This window comes from Alligator mississippiensis, chromosome 10 (genome assembly GCF_030867095.1).
Source record: "Alligator mississippiensis isolate rAllMis1 chromosome 10, rAllMis1, whole genome shotgun sequence".
In the NCBI taxonomy this organism is placed as follows: domain Eukaryota; kingdom Metazoa; phylum Chordata; order Crocodylia; family Alligatoridae; genus Alligator; species Alligator mississippiensis.
Window position 1 is genome coordinate 37181623 of NC_081833.1, and position 17047 is coordinate 37198669.

General features: G+C 43.1%; 1 protein-coding gene across 5 annotated transcripts in view; it reads left to right on the top strand.

Moving 5' to 3' along the window:
- RSPRY1 (ring finger and SPRY domain containing 1) overlaps positions 1-17047 on the top strand; it is a 76077-nt gene that overhangs the window by 33249 nt on the left and 25781 nt on the right. For all 5 annotated transcript variants that reach the window (XM_014611003.3, XM_019497712.2, XM_019497713.2 and 2 more), the window contains 4 exons: positions 1184-1236; positions 2744-2856; positions 8097-8223; positions 11553-11611. In XM_014611003.3, the coding sequence (XP_014466489.1) occupies positions 1184-1236; positions 2744-2856; positions 8097-8223; positions 11553-11611 (352 nt within the window). The remainder of the gene's footprint in view (positions 1-1183; positions 1237-2743; positions 2857-8096; positions 8224-11552; positions 11612-17047) is intronic.

Genomic DNA, 17047 nt, shown 5'->3' on the forward strand with positions numbered 1-17047 from the left:
CTCCCCAGGCCTAAGCCAGCATAGCTGAGGGGTCCTGCACAGCAGAGGGCTCCGTTTCCCCCTCTCCCCCCTACACCTGCCATTGACAGCTGGTGGAAGAGGGGCCATGCTGGCCAGTCAGGGGTGGTTGCTCAGCTGTGCTTGCAATTCTGGCAGCCTGCTAGGAGGTAAGTGAATGGTCCTAGCCTGCTGGCCTAGGCCAATATAGTCAGTCTGTGTGCCCCCCTGTCATTCTCCCCCCCCCCCCCCCCTCCGGCAAAACAAATGTGAGTTTATTCGTTCTTGAAGTAATCTAGGACTCCTAGAAAAAGCTGCAAAACTTGGTCTGAATCTGGCTTGGACTTTCTGAATGTCTGTACTTAGCCTTCATTTCTTCACCTCCCAGTGCTGGATCCCTTGACAGCCTATACCCTTTAAAAAAATGTTTTTTTCGTTTTTTGTTTTTTCACTGGAACAGATCGATCAGAGTGGTATCTGTGAAATCCACTGAGCACCCTCTTACTTGCCTTATTTTCTTTTATCTTAGTCCCAGTTTGCATGTATTACTTATTTCTAGCTTATTAATATCTTTGGTTGTTAGACTCATCCACTTGTCTTCCCTCCACCCCAAATTTTTAATGACAGTGCACCTAATGGAATTTTTAGCGGTTTTTTTTCTTTTTTGATGGAAGAATGGGGAATTGTTCTCCACAAGCTCATCAAAAGACCTGTTTTCTGCTACTCAGTATGCCAAAGTCTGTAGAGACCTTGGGTTGTTTGTCCTTCAGTTGAATCTTTTTTTTAGCAGAGACTTTCTGGAAAAATCATTATTTAAGCTATTTCAGCATTTTCTTCCCTCCTGATCTACTCTTTGTCCATTTCAGGCCCTCTGAAATGCTGTCTTATTGTATATTTTCAGGAATGTTTTGCAGTGAATAGCATTAAACATTAAATTTCTTTTTAGATATGCAAACATAAATCACTGTCTCTCTTAGCAGCTGTAGAGAACATACGAAAGTTGACATTTGAGCCAGAGTAAAACATAATGCCCATCTCTGTTTCAGGCCTGCATAGAGTATTAAAGGCCTTCAGTCTTTATGTTTTTAGGAGTAAATCCAGTACACTTCTCTGTTTTGGATGTTATTCAGTGTTTAATGTTGATAGCTGAGCATCCGGCTTGACCTATGTAATATTTGTCTTTCAGTGACCAGGAGCCTCCATATTCAATGATCACATTGCATGAAATGGCAGAAACAGGTACTAAAGCACTTTGGTATTTGCATTATACCTGCCAGAGACGACGAAATACCTTTCTAGAAAGATATGACTGCGCTGCCCTTGATTTGCTGATGTTCCCATAATTTGCAGTCACTGAAATACTGTTTGCACACTTTAATTCCACTGAGTTCACTGTATTTGAGTGCACTTCCTAACTGTATTCCATTTTTCTATGGAAACTGGCTGTGTCAACACAGTTGTCCATTTTTACTAGGCTTTATGCAGTGAGCTATATGCCCTGTAAACTTCTGTGAAGAGGTATAATTTACCTATGTATAGGAAATGGACAACCTCTTGACCATATGTAAAGCCCCTATACCCATTGTGCTGCACCTGGAGTCATGATCTAGCCCTGTTTCTAAACATGTCTTCAATTCTGAGCTGTCCTGGTGCAGGGTCCATCCCTCTCAGGTTCAGTGGATGCAAAGGCTCTCTGCAGAATTCCTCTACAGTAGACCTGACAGTATGTCTTGTTGATCTAGAATGCCCATCGCTGTTGCCGGACATGGGAATGCACAAGGAACTGGAGGTTGGGTCTAATGCATCTCTTCAGAACACCAATCAAACTAATTAATAAAGCATGTTTTCAGAGCAACACATAAATAACAGGAAAGCTCCTCCACATTCCATGCATTTGTTTTGGGGTTTCTTTTTTTTTTGTTTGTTTTGGGTTTTTTTCTAAGGCCTTCCCTATCTACCACATACTTTCTAATTTTCAGAGCAGGTAAAACCCATTGCCTTGGAGACTTTTTTGCTCCTGACAAAATGGCTTCAACATTTTATCTTGCCTTCCCAACTTTCCCATTGACACAAATAGTAATTTGACATGTAAGACTGAACTTTTCTTATAACTGATTTTGGCTGTCCATCTGTGTTCATCTGTAAGTGCAAACCCTACTTGATGTCATGTGGTGAAAGCTTACAGAAGTGCATTGTCACAAGCAACAGCAAAAGACCAAACTAAGGTCTGTGATTTCAGGGGGAATAAACCAGTCCTGAGTCTGGCTTGAAGGATTTTGTCTGTAATACAGCCTTAGATGCACGATTGTTTAACACCATGGATGAACGTTGTTCGCTTGACTCTCTGAGAACAAACTAAGAAGTGTACACCAAGTGCTTGTCCCTTCTGATGTTAAGTACCCCTTTTAACTTTAGTTGGTGTTTGGGGTGCTTAGCATCTGGTACGATTGGTCTCAGCATTGTAGGTGTCAGACCTAGCTTTATTTGGGAAATACATCTTTTGTAAATGTGTATTTTTCTTTCTCTAAAGCCTTCAAGCTGTTACAAGTTAAGATTCCAAAGACCTTACAGAATGCATTAGCAACTGCTGCTTTAAAACCTATTGAGATGGGACATTTAGACTGCAGTATGGTGACTTTTTATTTAATGCTACTGAAGTTTGTCTTTATATTTTACCTCTATGCTTTGAACACTCCCAAATAGCAGGACCATTCTCTGAGAGTTGCTTCTGTTTTCTGGTTGACAGATGAAGGATGGCTGGAAGTTGTCCAATCTTTAATTAGAGTTATTCCATTAGAAGATCCACTGGGACCAGCTGTTATAACATTACTACTGGATGAGTGTCCACTGCCAACAAAAGTAAGTTAAGTAACTTGTGCATTTGGTGGCTGAATTTCAATCACTTATGGCTGCCACTCCCATAGAAGTCTGGGTTGCATTTACTGGTGATGTGAACCATAGTTTAAAGTTCATCCTTTGAGTGTCAGTGGCCAATAAACTGGTGTTTCTCATACATAGGGTAATTTGTAGTGACTGACATTTAGGCCCTTGGCAGACATCATTTAATGGTACAGTGGGATCTAATCACTGATCACAGCAATAGCACCTCCTGCAATAACGCATGCTGATTGTCGGCCCCAGCCCTGGGGCATTTTTACACATGTAAGTACCACTTTTGAAAAGTGTCTAACACTGCAACGCTTGCAGTTGTATAAATGGTGAAACGCGCATCAGTGCTGAGAAAATGGTGGTGGCGCCCTTTTTGAACTAAAACACTTTGGAGGTGTACTACCACCATTTTCGGTGTGCTGACACACATTTCGCCACTTTTATACAACTGCATGCGGCACAGCACAGTGTGTGTCAGCTTGTGCGCAGAGCAGATTCAATTAATCGAGTCTGCTTTGAAGCGGCGGATCTCTGGTACATCATGGGACAAAAAGGTATGTGTATAGTTGCCCCTGGACTGCACCAGGGTCTCAAACTAGTTTTGGTGTTATCCCAGGGCTGGCACTCCTGGGACTGCACTGGAGTGGCTCCAATTGGTTGCTCCCCTGACCCATTTTTAAGGCATGATGACAACCAGCCACAAAGATATTGCATGTATTTTGTGGAATACTTTTAATGCCATTAATTCCTTGAACATGTGGCAGGGTTACTATTTGTATCACGATTAATGGCGTTATCGTGACTTAAGTGTAACATCTGCTAGGGGATTTAGTGATTAGTTTGACAGAAGTGTTGCAAGAAAAATCAATGCGTAAAAACATTTTGTATGTAGGGAAGAGTAGGGAGGCTTGATTTAGCTGCTTTTCCGCTATTCTCATGTTAGATTCATAGATACTAGGGTTGAAGGGGACCTCAACAGATCATCAAATCGGACTCCCTGCCCTGGGAAGGAAAGAGTGCTGGGGTCAGATGGCCCCAGTCAGATGCCAATCCAGCCTTCTCTTAAAGACCCCCAAGGTAGGGGGGAGCATCAGCTACAAGTTCTGGCCACCCTTTCTCTGAAGTTCTTCCTGATGTCCAGCCTAAATCTGCTCTGTCAGTTTGTGACCATTATTCCTTGTTACTCATGTATGTTACCCTGTAAATGCTACATCAGTATAAGTTCAGCTACTTTGTGAGGTTCTCTCCCATTCTGAAACCTACACTTCTGGAAGTCAGTTTCAGGTTTAGCACCATCATTTGTTAGTGGTCTCTCTGATGCATAGATGTGCATGGAATAGCCATTGAAACAAGTGACATCTCACCATCTCCTTTATGGAAATGCTATACAGTTGTTTCCGATATTGTAGCTTTTTAGAAAAAAAAAATTGTGCGCTGAATACTGACTTAGAACCTTCTGTGTAAGATCAAAATAAATCATCCTGTTATGTTAGTTTATCCAGTTTATGGCTAAGTAAGCATTTATCAGGGATGATTTTTAGGAATAGCATTCATGCAGGGGGTTGGGCCAGATGACCTTCCAAGTCCCTTACAACCCTATTATTTTATGATTCTAACTGTATAAATTATCTTTTATCAGCTTCTCTTGGCCTTTTTAAACATTGAAATAAATTGGCCTTATTGGGGCTAATCTTTGGTGCTGAGCATCCTCAAATCCCATTGAGTATGCAGAACACCCCATCTTGCAACATTTAGCTCATGTGTTTGTTTTTTTTTAAATCCTCTTCAATATTTTGTGTGCCTTGAAGCTTGGCATCGGTGTTCCTGCAATATCAGTTGCCATGGGATGGGAAACTGGAAAGCTTCTAATTGGCAATGTTGTAAATGTTGTGGGGTGTGTCTACATGTTCATTAATGTGCCATAATCACGGTGCATTAAGTTTAGTACCTATAATGAAAGGTACTAACTTAATATGCTGTAATCAGCACTACTGCACATTAGCGCAGATGCATGGATTTTTTGTGACACTACTGCGCATTAGACTAAATCTACTGTGCATTAGGACAGGCTTTGCCCGCCATGCTAATGCGCAGTAGAACTAGTCTTCTGTGCATTAAGCGTCTCATGTAGATGTGCCCATGGAGTAGTATCTTTAAAAAAATGCTCAACAGAGTTAATCTTACATTAGCTAAGAACAGTCTCTGAGTGTGTCATTGGTCTAATTTTACTTGCATTTTTCTACACCAAGTCTCTGGCTCAGTCATTCTTTACTCCCTGTGCTCTTTTTGCTCTGTCAACACTGTTTATCAGCTCTAGTTGGCGGAGCTGTGTTACCTGTTGGTTTGAGCACAATTAGATTTTTGTATAACCTGCATGCAAATAGCAGGTATACGTATCTTGCATTGGTTTACAATGGGGATTGGAATATGACTCAAAGTGCGCATGACTGTCCAGCTTAAATTATATCACTGTAATAGTCCGAGTGACTCCAGAATACAGTCATTGTTAGTTTTGTAGTTGAGTTGGGCAGATTCTGAGCCAAATTCCATAACTGAAGGTTTCCCAAAAAGCTAGGAAATGGGAGGGATTTGGAGTTCTGGTTTTGCCTATCTCTGGAGTAATTGCTGATCTCACTTTAGCCAAAGACATGTCAAACTCCATGGAAATTGGTGGAGTTACTCTAGACTTACTCTGAATTTAGTCCTCTGTTAGCAAAGATAAACTAAGCTTTGGTATAAAGTTCTTTTAGTCTTGCTTTCCTGCTTGCTTAAAAGGCTAACATATGAGCAAATATAAATATTTTATGGTTTTATAGAGTGATTTATGAAGTTGGATCAAGGGCTTTTTCTGTCACTTATAATTATCTTAATAAGATTTTTCAATTAAAAAAAAAAAATTTTTTGGAAGGTGGGGGGATTCCAGGACATTGGAACAGAGTAAACAGTTTTCATAGTGCTGCTCTGTACTTTCTGCTACCTGTGTATTACTGACTGTTGAAATTAAGGGAATGTTAGCACTTTTTGTTCAGTTGGCGACACGAAATACATGTACTTCCAGACATATCTTGGCACATTTGGAAATAGTTTATTAATTTGCCTGAGGACTAAAAGTGGAAGGGAGGAGCTATCATCAAGGAGAAGTACTCCTCCTTGGCCCAGGAGTGTAGGAGGGCTATTAGGAAGGCCAAGGCAGAGATGGAACTCAGGCTAGCGTCCAGGATTAAGGACAACAAAAAATCCTTCTTCAAGTACATTGGGAGCAAGAAGAGGGCACCAGACAATGTAGGGCCCCTGCAAGACACAAACGGTAATCTTGTGGCTATGCCAGACAAGAAAGCTGATATTTTTAACAGTTTTCTTTTCCTCTGTTTTCTTGAACAGGGACTGAGCCCCCACCTACCAGAGGTAGGGACAATCTTGGGGCTCTATCAGGCCTTCAGTCAGCGCAGATGTAGTTAGGGATCTTTTGGAAGGGCTAGACATTTTTAAATCTGTAGGTCCAGATGCCCTCCACCCAAGGGTGTTGAGGCCGCTGGCAAGGGTCGTTGCGGAGCCCTTGGCCCAGCTGTACGAGCATCCGTGGTCATCTGGCCAGGTGATTGGAAACTGTCTAATGTGGTCCCAGTTTTCAAGAAGGGGAGAAAGGAGGACCCAAGTAACTATAGGCCTGTAAGTCTCACCTCAGTGCTCGGGAAGATCTTGGAGAGAATCATCAAGGAGCACATCTGTGGGGGGCCAGCAGGGGAGATCATGCTCAGGGGCAGTCAGCATGGGTTCATCAAAGGCAGGTCCTGCCAGACCAACCTGATTGCCTTTTATGACCAAGTAACTAAATCCTTGGATGATGGTGTCGCCTTGGATGTAGTCTTTCTAGACTTCAAGAAGGCCTTTGACACTGTCTCTCACCCCATCCTCATCAATAAATTACACGACTGTGGCATTGATGCCTGCACAGTCGGATGGGTCAAAAATTGGCTGATGGGGAGCACCCAGAGAGTAGTGGTGGACGGGTTGTACTCAGCCTGGTGAGATGTGAGCAGTGGGGTACCCCAGGGCTCGGTCCTCGGGCCCACACTGTTTAACATCTTCATCAGCGACTTGGACGAGGGGGTCGAAAGCACGCTGTCCAAGTTTGCTGATGACACTAAGGTGCGGGGCGAGGTGGACACACTTGAAGGGAGAGAGAGGCTGCAACTAGATTTAGACAGACTACAAAAGTGGGCAGATGAGAATAGGATGGGGTTCAACGTAGGCAAATGCAGGGTGTTGCACCTTGGGAGAAGGAATCCACAGCATACATACAGGCTGGGGAGTTCCCCTCTTGAAACCACAGAGGCGGAAAGGGATCTTGGGAGTCATGATTGACTCCAAGATGAACTTGAGCCGCCAATGCCAGACCGCAGCCAGCAAGGCCAGCCATACCTTGTCATGCATCCAAAGGTGCATCTCAAGCCGGTCCAGAAAGGTGATCCTCCCCCTCTATGTGACATTGGTCAGCCCGCAGTTGGAGTACTGGGTGCCGCACTTCAAAAGGGATGTGGCCAGCCTGGAGAGGGTTCAGAGGAGGGCCACCCGCTTGATGAGAGGGCAGCAGGATAGGCCCTACGAGGAGAGACTGAGGGACCTGAACCTGTTGAGCCTTGGCAAGAGGAGGCTGAGTGGGGACCTGGTGGCTGCCTACAAGCTCATCGGGGGAGATCAACAGCAAATAGGTAGAGCCCTTTTCTCTCCAGCACCACCTGGGGTGATGAGGAACAATGGTCATAAGCTGATGGAGAATAGGTTTAAGTTAGAGATCAGAAGGCAATATTTTACAGTTAGGGTGGCCAGAATCTGGAACCAGCTTCCCAGGGAGGTGGTCCTCGCCCCTACCTTGGGCAAATTCAAGAGGAGGTTGGATGATCACCTGTCTGGGGTCTTGTGAACCCAGCATTCATTCCTGCCTGTGGCAAGGGGTCAGGCTAGATGATCTGTTCAGGTCCCTCCTGACCCTAGCTACTATGAAACTATGAAATTTAGTTTTTCTAGGTAAGCTGATCTGTTCTCCCAGGCTTTGAAACAGGTAAAACACTGCTTTTCACCTGTAATATGATGCCATTCTTAGTGTTGATATTGGATTTAAGACACACATTGGGCTGTACTGAATTAGCTGAGCAGAAAAAAGATCCTTTAATTTCAGTAGAGTTAAATTGTATTCTGTCTTGTTTTAGGATGCACTGCAGAAGTTAACTGAAATACTAAATTTGAGTGGAGCTGCTGCATGCCAAGATGCTTGTCATCCAGCCAAACATCGTAACACAACTGCAGTGCTGGGCTGTTTGGCAGAGAAACTAGCAGGTAAGTAGGAGCAGTCTGAAAGCTTTATGTTTGGGTGGTCCATAGTTGTTCATTGCCTCAGTATTCTCTGTTAAATAGCTGGGTGGTTCCTAGCTGATTGTGGAATAGAGATCATCTAATATTATAAAAGCCTAAGCCTGCCTGTCTGTCCGTAATGCTTTATTCACACTCTGATTGGCTGACAGAAACAGCCAGTCAGAGTTCTCCAAGCATGAGGGAGCGCCTCCATTATTCCGAAGCTGCGCTGAGGACCGGACAGAGGGTTGGGGAGCCAAGGCCAGCAGCTCTGGCCTTGGCTTCCCCGCTTCACTCCCTGCAAGCTGCACCAAGGACCGGACAGGGGGTTGGGGAGCTGAGGCCAACGGCACTGGCGTTGGCTCCCCCACCCCACTCCCTGCAAGAGGCAGAACAGCAGCATCATGGAGCGTTAGGTGGCGGCAGTTCATCCCAGGCCCCTGCACCCTGGCTGTTCTTGACAGGCACTTGGCTAGGTAAGACCTAGCGTGCCTGCTCTAACCCTATCCACTTAATGATAAAATATTGAAAAGGTTCAGCCATCAATAACCAGGAAACAACTGACTATTGTACTGAATTTGCTGTTTTGAGTCTCTGCAATACAGGATTTTCTGATACATAGGCTTGATGTAATGACCAATGCCAGCACTGTCCTAGAATTAACCTAAGAGAGTATTTCCATGAAAACTTCATTATCTTGCCTACTGGCTAAAGAACCAAATTGTTAACATTAAAGAGAATGTATGGAAATACAGGTAGTTATTAATGATGTGTGTTCTTTCTACCAGAGACTAGTAATTTTTTCTGTAGGTCTCGGAAGACAATTTCTTTAGCTACATTGCAGTTGTTCCTCCAACCCCCACCTCCAGCCGCGTGCCACTTCTCCCTTCCCCCAAGCGCCAGGGGAACCCAGCAGCAGTGGGGAGGAACATGGCGCAGCCCATCGGCTGCTCCCGGGACTGCAGTAGGGAGCAAAGTAGGGGGAGCTATCAGTGGGGTGGGTGGGGCATGGCTCTTGCTGCCCCCCAAGTGGGCTGGGGGGCTGCGCTGGGCTCTTCCCGGGGGGGCGCGTGCCCCTGGATCTGCACACAGGACGAGAGTAGGCTGCTGTTGTTGGCTGGGGCACCGGGCTGCTTTTGTCCTGCATGCAGATCTGGGGCACATACGCCCCCCCTAGGAGGAGCCTGGCACAGCTCCCTAGCCCACAGCCCTCCTGGGGGGTGCATAGCAGCAAGAGACATGCCCCCCACCCCACCCTATGCCATGCACCCACTGCTTTGCTCTCTGCTGCAGCCCTGGGAGTGGTGATGGGCTGCACCGTGCCCCTCCCCCCACCCCTTTACTAGTCCCAGCCTTATTCCAGTCCCTCCCTCCCTCACCACTATGGGAGCATATTATTTTCCCTGATTTAAACCAATTTTTTTTCTTTTCTTTTCTTCCTTTTATCCTGATTTCAGCCCAGTTTTTAAGTTTGGAAGATAAACCCTGAAAAACGCCTAGAAATATATATATATATATATCCTGCAAATATATCTATATATAAATCTCTCTCTTTCTCTCTCTCTCTCTAGATATCTCTATAGATACAGAGATATCTATATATAAATTTCTGGGCGTTTTTCAGGGTGTATCTTCCAAACATAAAAACTGGGCTGAAATCAGGATAAAAGGAAGAAAATAAAATAAATTGGTTTAAATTTTTTTTTACACACACACACTTTAAAAAAATCTGAAAATGCAGAACACTATGCATAGTTAACCTTCCACTTTCACTTCCAGTGAGAAGATCTTGGCTATACGCTGACTTTATGGCAACTGGGGACTTCTCCCTAGCTTGCTCCTGCCGCCATATGGCTATGGGCAAGCAAAACTCAGGGGCATCTGAATCCCAAACCTCTGGCCTTTGGCCTGCATGTCAGATGCCCACCAAAGGATTTGGAAGCATCTGAAGCCCCAGGTGGGGGTGGAGGTGGTAGCAGGGCCACATATGGTTGTTGAATGACTCACGGATTTGCAATTGATTTGGCCAATCTGACTTGGGACACACATTTTCCTATAAAAAAAACAAAACAAAATAACAAAAAAAGTGATTCTCAATCAGCATGCCTTGAGATACTTTCAAGGGTGCCATGCAATGCCAGAACTCTTTGGCATGCAAACATGATTCACAAGATAAACCCCAAGATTTCAAATAGGAATCCATAGTATTAAAAATATTCTGACCTGTTGTGAGTTCTTTGCAACAGAAAAATGACTCTGTCTTTTTTTTCTATAGTCAAAAAGAGTGAAAGCTAAAAGCTGGCATTTTCTGAGGTGGTGCCTTGCATTTAAAAAGATTGAGAACCATATATTTAAAAGAACAGTGTTGAGTTCTGTACTTGTGACCCTTTTTTCTTAAAATTGTCCTTATTCCCATTATAATACTTTGCAAGACAGTGAAAATATTGTTTCTACTGATTAGTGTCTTATTTACCAATTAGACTTTTGTGCTGTGTTTCTGAAGATGCTTAAAATTAATATATTTTTATAAATGCCTAAAGTATGCATCACTTTCGCAACACAAGTATAAAAATAGCATTTAAATATTGCTTCCAAGGCAGCAGTAAAGAACAAAACAGAAGGCATTACATATAGCTCCTGCAAAATCTCTGGCTGTTAAGGTGCATATCTGAAGTACAAGCACCACTTCCTCCTTCCCACATTCCAACTATAACAGGTCAAATTAGGGTTCTGTGTTGTTTCCTTATAATTCTGTATGAGTAGGTGTTTCTCTAGAAACTCTGGCAATGATGAGGTTGATGCTATCTTATGGTTGTGTTTTTTATGTATGTTCCAGTATGTCAGTTCCTGGGTTTTATTTTCAACTCCCTTTCTCCTCCTACACTTTTGAAAGGCGGACAGTGTTTTGGTCTTTTTTAATTGGCCAGTTACCGCAATGTCAGTGGCAATGTAGGTGATTAAATGTCAAGTTGGCAGTACTTGATATTGTGGGCATTGTTTGGGATTTTTTTTTCATGCCAGCAATTAAGGGAGCTAATTCTTTTAGCCCTGACTTGCAAAACTTGACTTGCCTGATTGTTTAAAAAATGCATAGTCTTAAGTGGTACTCGGGCACCAGGCTGAAGATTGTTAAAATGGCACGTACACTTCTCTCAGGGTACATATTAATTGAATATTTATAGATATAATGAGGAGGTAGATGCAGAATTATACATGAAAATAACTTTGTGGGTAAATTCATGGTAATTAAATAGATTAAGCATACTGTAGCAGAAGTTTCTGTACTGCTTGTAACATGTGTAGTGTTCTTACAGGTCCTGCAAGCATAGGCTTACTCAGCCCAGGAATATTGGAATATTTACTTCAAAGCTTGGTAAGTTTTGAAGCAAATTAGTATTCTAAGTTTTTTTTTTTCCAGTATGTGTAACAGGTAAATGTTCTCAATTCTTAGCAAGTGTTATCTTACTCTACTATCATATTTTTTTAAAACCCTGTTTTTTGTATATAGCCCCTACCAGTTACGATGATCATCTGTCCAACCTTCAATAATCAATGCAAATTATTTTTAGCTTTGTGATCAATGTTGATAATGTCAAACAATCTGATATTAGTTATAGAAAGTGTCCATTTAATGAATAATCGACAAAAAGTTTTAATGAAAATACCCATGAAAATAAACGTGTTTGTTTAGTACAGAGAATGGCATGATATATAACAGACAACACTAGGTTGCTAGTATTGTTCATCCACTGGCATTGGCAGTGATGTGCTGTGCATGCCGGAGACTACACAATAATACTCATTGATAACAAGACTATTCTTTTTTTTGTTTCAAAGTACAGGGAACAAATTTGAATTAGTCACCTTATTAGGACTTCAAAGATCAAGCATACAGTACTGAATATTCCTTTGGAATAAGGACAGTGTCCCTGATCCTCTGTATTAATGTTCTGTGGTGCTGACTGTTCTTTTTCTTTCTAAAATTTCTGTTCTCTGCCTTCTACAAGTATTTCACTAAAAGTATTGTCGTGAGGGTGGGGTGAGGTCCCTGGAGTTACAGGGGTGAATTCTGCCCATCTTCAGTTAGAAGCAATCCTAGCCATTTGGGACTCTCATCTGTTTTGTCGGTCAGTGTTTTAAGTACTATGCATGTATTTTAACAAAAAAGCAATATAAAATAATGTCAAGAGCCTGGCTAGCAAACCCCAGCAAATTTTGAGAATGGCTGAGAAATAATGTCCATCGTATCTAGGTACCAAAGGTAACTTCAGGCAATCTGACATGCCAGATGGCATACATTACCAGTACAGTACATGAAAAGAAAATGTTTTAAGCCTGAGACTGCATTCCGAGGCATTGGGTAGTTTAAAGCCTTTAAAGCAAAATTGACCTGCAAATAGTATTAGAAAAGATTTGAAAATTATGGGGTGAATATCCAAGCATGAATTGTATACAACATATTAAGACTTTGGGATCTGAATGTACCTGCATGGTATAAAGGGAATGATGTGTAAAATGGAATTAGAAGTCAAAAATTAGTCAGCAACATCTTCATAGGAAGACAGTAAGCTTGACAGCTATTTTATTCCTTTATAATATGTTGCAGACTGTATACATTTTTACACTAGCCAAGGATCTCAGCAGCTCTGTACAATGGTAATCTGTGTTTCAATTTTCCCACTTTTTAAAATTGGAGTATTTAATCAAATTTCACCAAGGTCACAAAGCAAGTCTTTGTATAAAAGACTGAATAATACCCAGCTTGTTTGACTCGTGCTAATGTTTCAGTTACAGCCAATGGCACATAGTCTAGTGTGTGCCTGTGTGTACATACACATCTAGTATATTGCCATTTATAAATAAAAGCTGTGGTGCAAAACACGACTATAAAGGAACTTTGGGCCTATGGATTGAATCAGTAGTATGGTGTTAGTTTTACATCTCTCATACATTTAAGGCCTGAAGTTTCCCGATTTGCCCCTCTACTTTCCGTGTCCAATCCTTTGCTCTGGTTTTAAAAAAGGACGTTCAACAAGGGCTTTGAGTGCTGTAATAGATCTGGGTTTCATTTTCAGGACATACTTTCCATACCAGCCTTCTTGTCAAGGTTCTGTGATATGGGTGGAAGAGATGTTGTTAAGGAAAGCATATGAATGTAAAAATGCATTAATTTAGAAATATTAAAATGGAAAATGCATGTGAATTTGACATGTTACTCTAGTATCCATAACAGCATAGTTCTGGTTTCAGAGTGGGAGGAACTAATGGCAGGACTGGAATGTTCCAGTTGAAATCCTTCATTCAGAATGAAAAGGGTATGGAACAAAGGTAGGAGGTATAGCATTGTATATTGTGACTGTAGATGGTTGCTCTGAAGTTCAGAAACAAGTTCCTAATAGGTCAAGGAAAGTGATTATTCCCCTGTATTCAGCACTGGTGAGGCCACATCTGGAGTACTGTGTTCAGTTTTGGTTGGGCTGGTGGCACCAGGACTGGTGGCCATGCTCACAGGGGCGGGGTGGCTGGGAGATGCTGCTTGGGAAACCATGACCAGGTTGCCTGGCATGGCGCAGCAACCCCAGCCCAGGGCAATGGAGGGGTGCCACAGGCCTTTCCTCTTCACTTTAGCTCTTGCTGGGGCTGGACTTGCCCCACTGCAGCCTGCATGAGTCGGAGCTGCAACAGCCATCATACTCCAGCCCAAGCAGGATAGGGGCAGCTGGGGGCCCCTCTGGCTGGGCGGCAGAGGGGGGCAGGGAGCTGTGGGTCAGGAGTGAGGGACAGGCCATGGATCTTTGCAAATGGGTCCCAGCAGGAGAAATCCTCTAGGACAATGGTTCTCAGCCTGATACAGTGACTAGAAAAACCCAACCAGTCACCATGGATTGACTTGACAGGATTTGTTCTTAACAAATCTAATTTACTTCTTTGGAATAATGGGCTTAGTAGATAAGAGGGAAATATTAGATGCAATTATATCTTGATTTTTCAGTAAGACTTTTTTGACACTATCCCATGTCACATTCTCATAAGCAAACTAGGGAAAGGTGGTCTAGATGAGTTTGTCAGAATTATGGGTGTTCACTGCTCTGAGTAGTTTTTTAAGTAGTTATCAGTGGTTAGCTCTTTTGGGCTGGGCAATGATAAGTGTGCTGGGGTGGGACAGCTGGCAGCTGCATCCTTATCACCATTGCTTTTCCCCACTTTTGCTCCCCAGCTGCAGCATGGGCACAGCTTCCAGCTGTGGGGAACTAAGCTGAGGCTGGGCAGTTTCCAGCTGGATCCATGCTGCAGCTGGACGAGGAGGTGAGGGAAGTGGCAGCAGTGCAGAAGTAGCTTTCTGCTTCCCAGCTTTGGCATAGCTCTTTACTGGCTGGAAGCTGTATCTTGTTATGGACCTGAAGCAGGGACCTGGGGAGAAGCAGCAGCAGTGTGGGTGTAGTTCCCAGTTGACCAGCCCTAGTGCAGCTCTCCTGTGCCTGCAAGCTGCACTCATGCCCCAGTTGGGAAGTGGTGCCTGAGAGAAGTGGCACTGGCACAGCTGCCTGATCTTGGCATACGTGCAGGCAAACTCCCTAAAGTGTTGACATGCTGCCGAAGCCATTTGGCTCATGCCAGACTGAAGCCAGATTGTTTCAACCCATGGCTTTAAAAAGTTGCCAGTCCTTGGGTTAAGCTGTACTACTGCAGAAAGTGAATCATAGGCTGAGTTGCAAGGTAATGCTGTTGCAAAAAAGGAAACTCTTATTCTGAGGTAACAGGAATAGCATATGTCAGACATGGGAGATAATCATACTTCCCTACTCAAAGCTGCCAAAGCCTCATCTGGAAATACTGTGTGCAATTTTGGAATACTATGGTTTTTTTTTAAAAGCCAAACTTTTTCTGGATAAAAGCAAAAATAAGAGTTGTGTTTTTTTTTTTTAAACCTGAGCTGTGAGGGAAGGCTCAAAGAATTGTTTTGCTTTGCTTTGTTTTGTTTCGTTTCCTTTTCTTTTCCAAGAAAAGAGAAGACTGTAGGTGTATGGGAGCAGACTGGGAAGATAGGACACGATCTCAGGATTCCAATATTTGAAAGGTAGTTATAAACTGGCGATCAATTGTTTTGTGTCCATTGAGGATAGGACAATAAGTCATTTTAAGGTACAGCAAAGGTTGGCTGTTGAAGAACATTTCTAGCTCTAGACTAGTATCTAGACTAGTATGTTCCAATATTTAACAAGGGAGCTTAGAGAATCTCTTTCACTGGGGAGGTAGAGAGAATTTAAGAACAGGTTAGCTCAGGAGTGTGAAAGATGCTGTCTATGGGCTGGATCCTGCCCACAGAGCAGTATCATCTGGCCCTTGAAACCACTGGCAGGTCAGAAATTTCATGGTGGGACAAACATCACTGCTGCAGCTCTGAGAGGCATAGCAATTAATGGAGGTGTTGTAGAGAGGTTTCATACCCTCTCTCCCCCTCCCCCCTCAGTTCAGGGATAGTATTGGATGATCTCCAGAGGTCCTTTTCAGCCCTACTTTTCTATTTATGTTAATCTTTCCTCCTAAAGACTTTGGTTCATGCCCAAGAGGGTCAGCTTTAACTATTGTAAGAAAGCATTTAGTCACAGCACACATGATCGTAGCTATTTTGATGCTAGCTGTAAGAAATGCTGTAAAACTGGTTTTCAACTGGGGGTACATGTACCCCTTGGGGTACTTAGGATGGCCTCAGGGGGGTACTCGGCAGTGGGTGCCGCCGCCAACACTTCCACCGCCCAGGGCTGTTTGGCTGCTGCCCCCACTCCCCCCAGCTTGTCAACTGGCTGCCAAGGGACCCCTTCCCTCTTTACCAGCCACTGGGGTTACACTGACCCAAAAAGGTTGAAAACTCCTGCTGTAGAAGGTCAATGCAGAGTATATTTCAGAACTCATCAAGATCACAAAGCATCGGTTCTGTGGTGTCTGTAGAATTCAGTATATTAGCAGCCCAGTAGTCCAGAAAACATTTGACAAGAAACGTTATCCAAGAGAAAATGAATGTAGTCAAGAACGTAACTCCAAAATTGCCACTTTATTTTGAGAGAGGTGGTTAACTTTGTTAGTTTCAAGTTGGGTAGAAGATAGGATATGGTGGTACCTCTGAGGTGCTGTGCTACCTGCCTTCTGCCTGACTTTGCATAAAATAAAGGCATAAAATAATTTCTTTTTGTTATGAGAACACAGCAAGGCCACTGCTACCTTCCTCATTTTGTTTTATATTTTTTGGGGTAACCTTGCATTTCATTGGGAGGTTTTCAGCATACTCCTCTGGTTCTGAATGTGTAACTCTTCTGGAAGAAACAGTTGTGGTAAATCTGTGCAAGCCCTGAAGTTTAGAATGATTCCTCTTTTGAAGGTACCTACAGTATTTACTTGAATCTAAGACTACCCTGAATTAAAGATGACTCCCCCCAATAATTAGATTCAATACATGGACATTTTTATAAATTTGTTATAGTTTTCCATGTATAGAATGTAATTATTGGAGGATCATCTTTAATTTATCCTTCCCACTGCTTCAGGGGTGTAGGCAGTGGGGAAGCAGATGATGTGGGAAGGATACACTGTGGGGAGATGGTGGGGTGCAGATATGTAGAGCCAGCATCAGCAGCCATAGCCCCGACTCTGTACGGTTCGGAATCTGAGCCATGGCAGCCCCCCGCCCCCTCGCCATACTCTATTTTAAGATGGGGGGCTTCCCTCCCATGTTACCCTGTCTTAGAATTGTCTTAGAATTGAGCAAATACATGAAACATTCTATAGAAACCAGCAAAATTCTATCAACCCC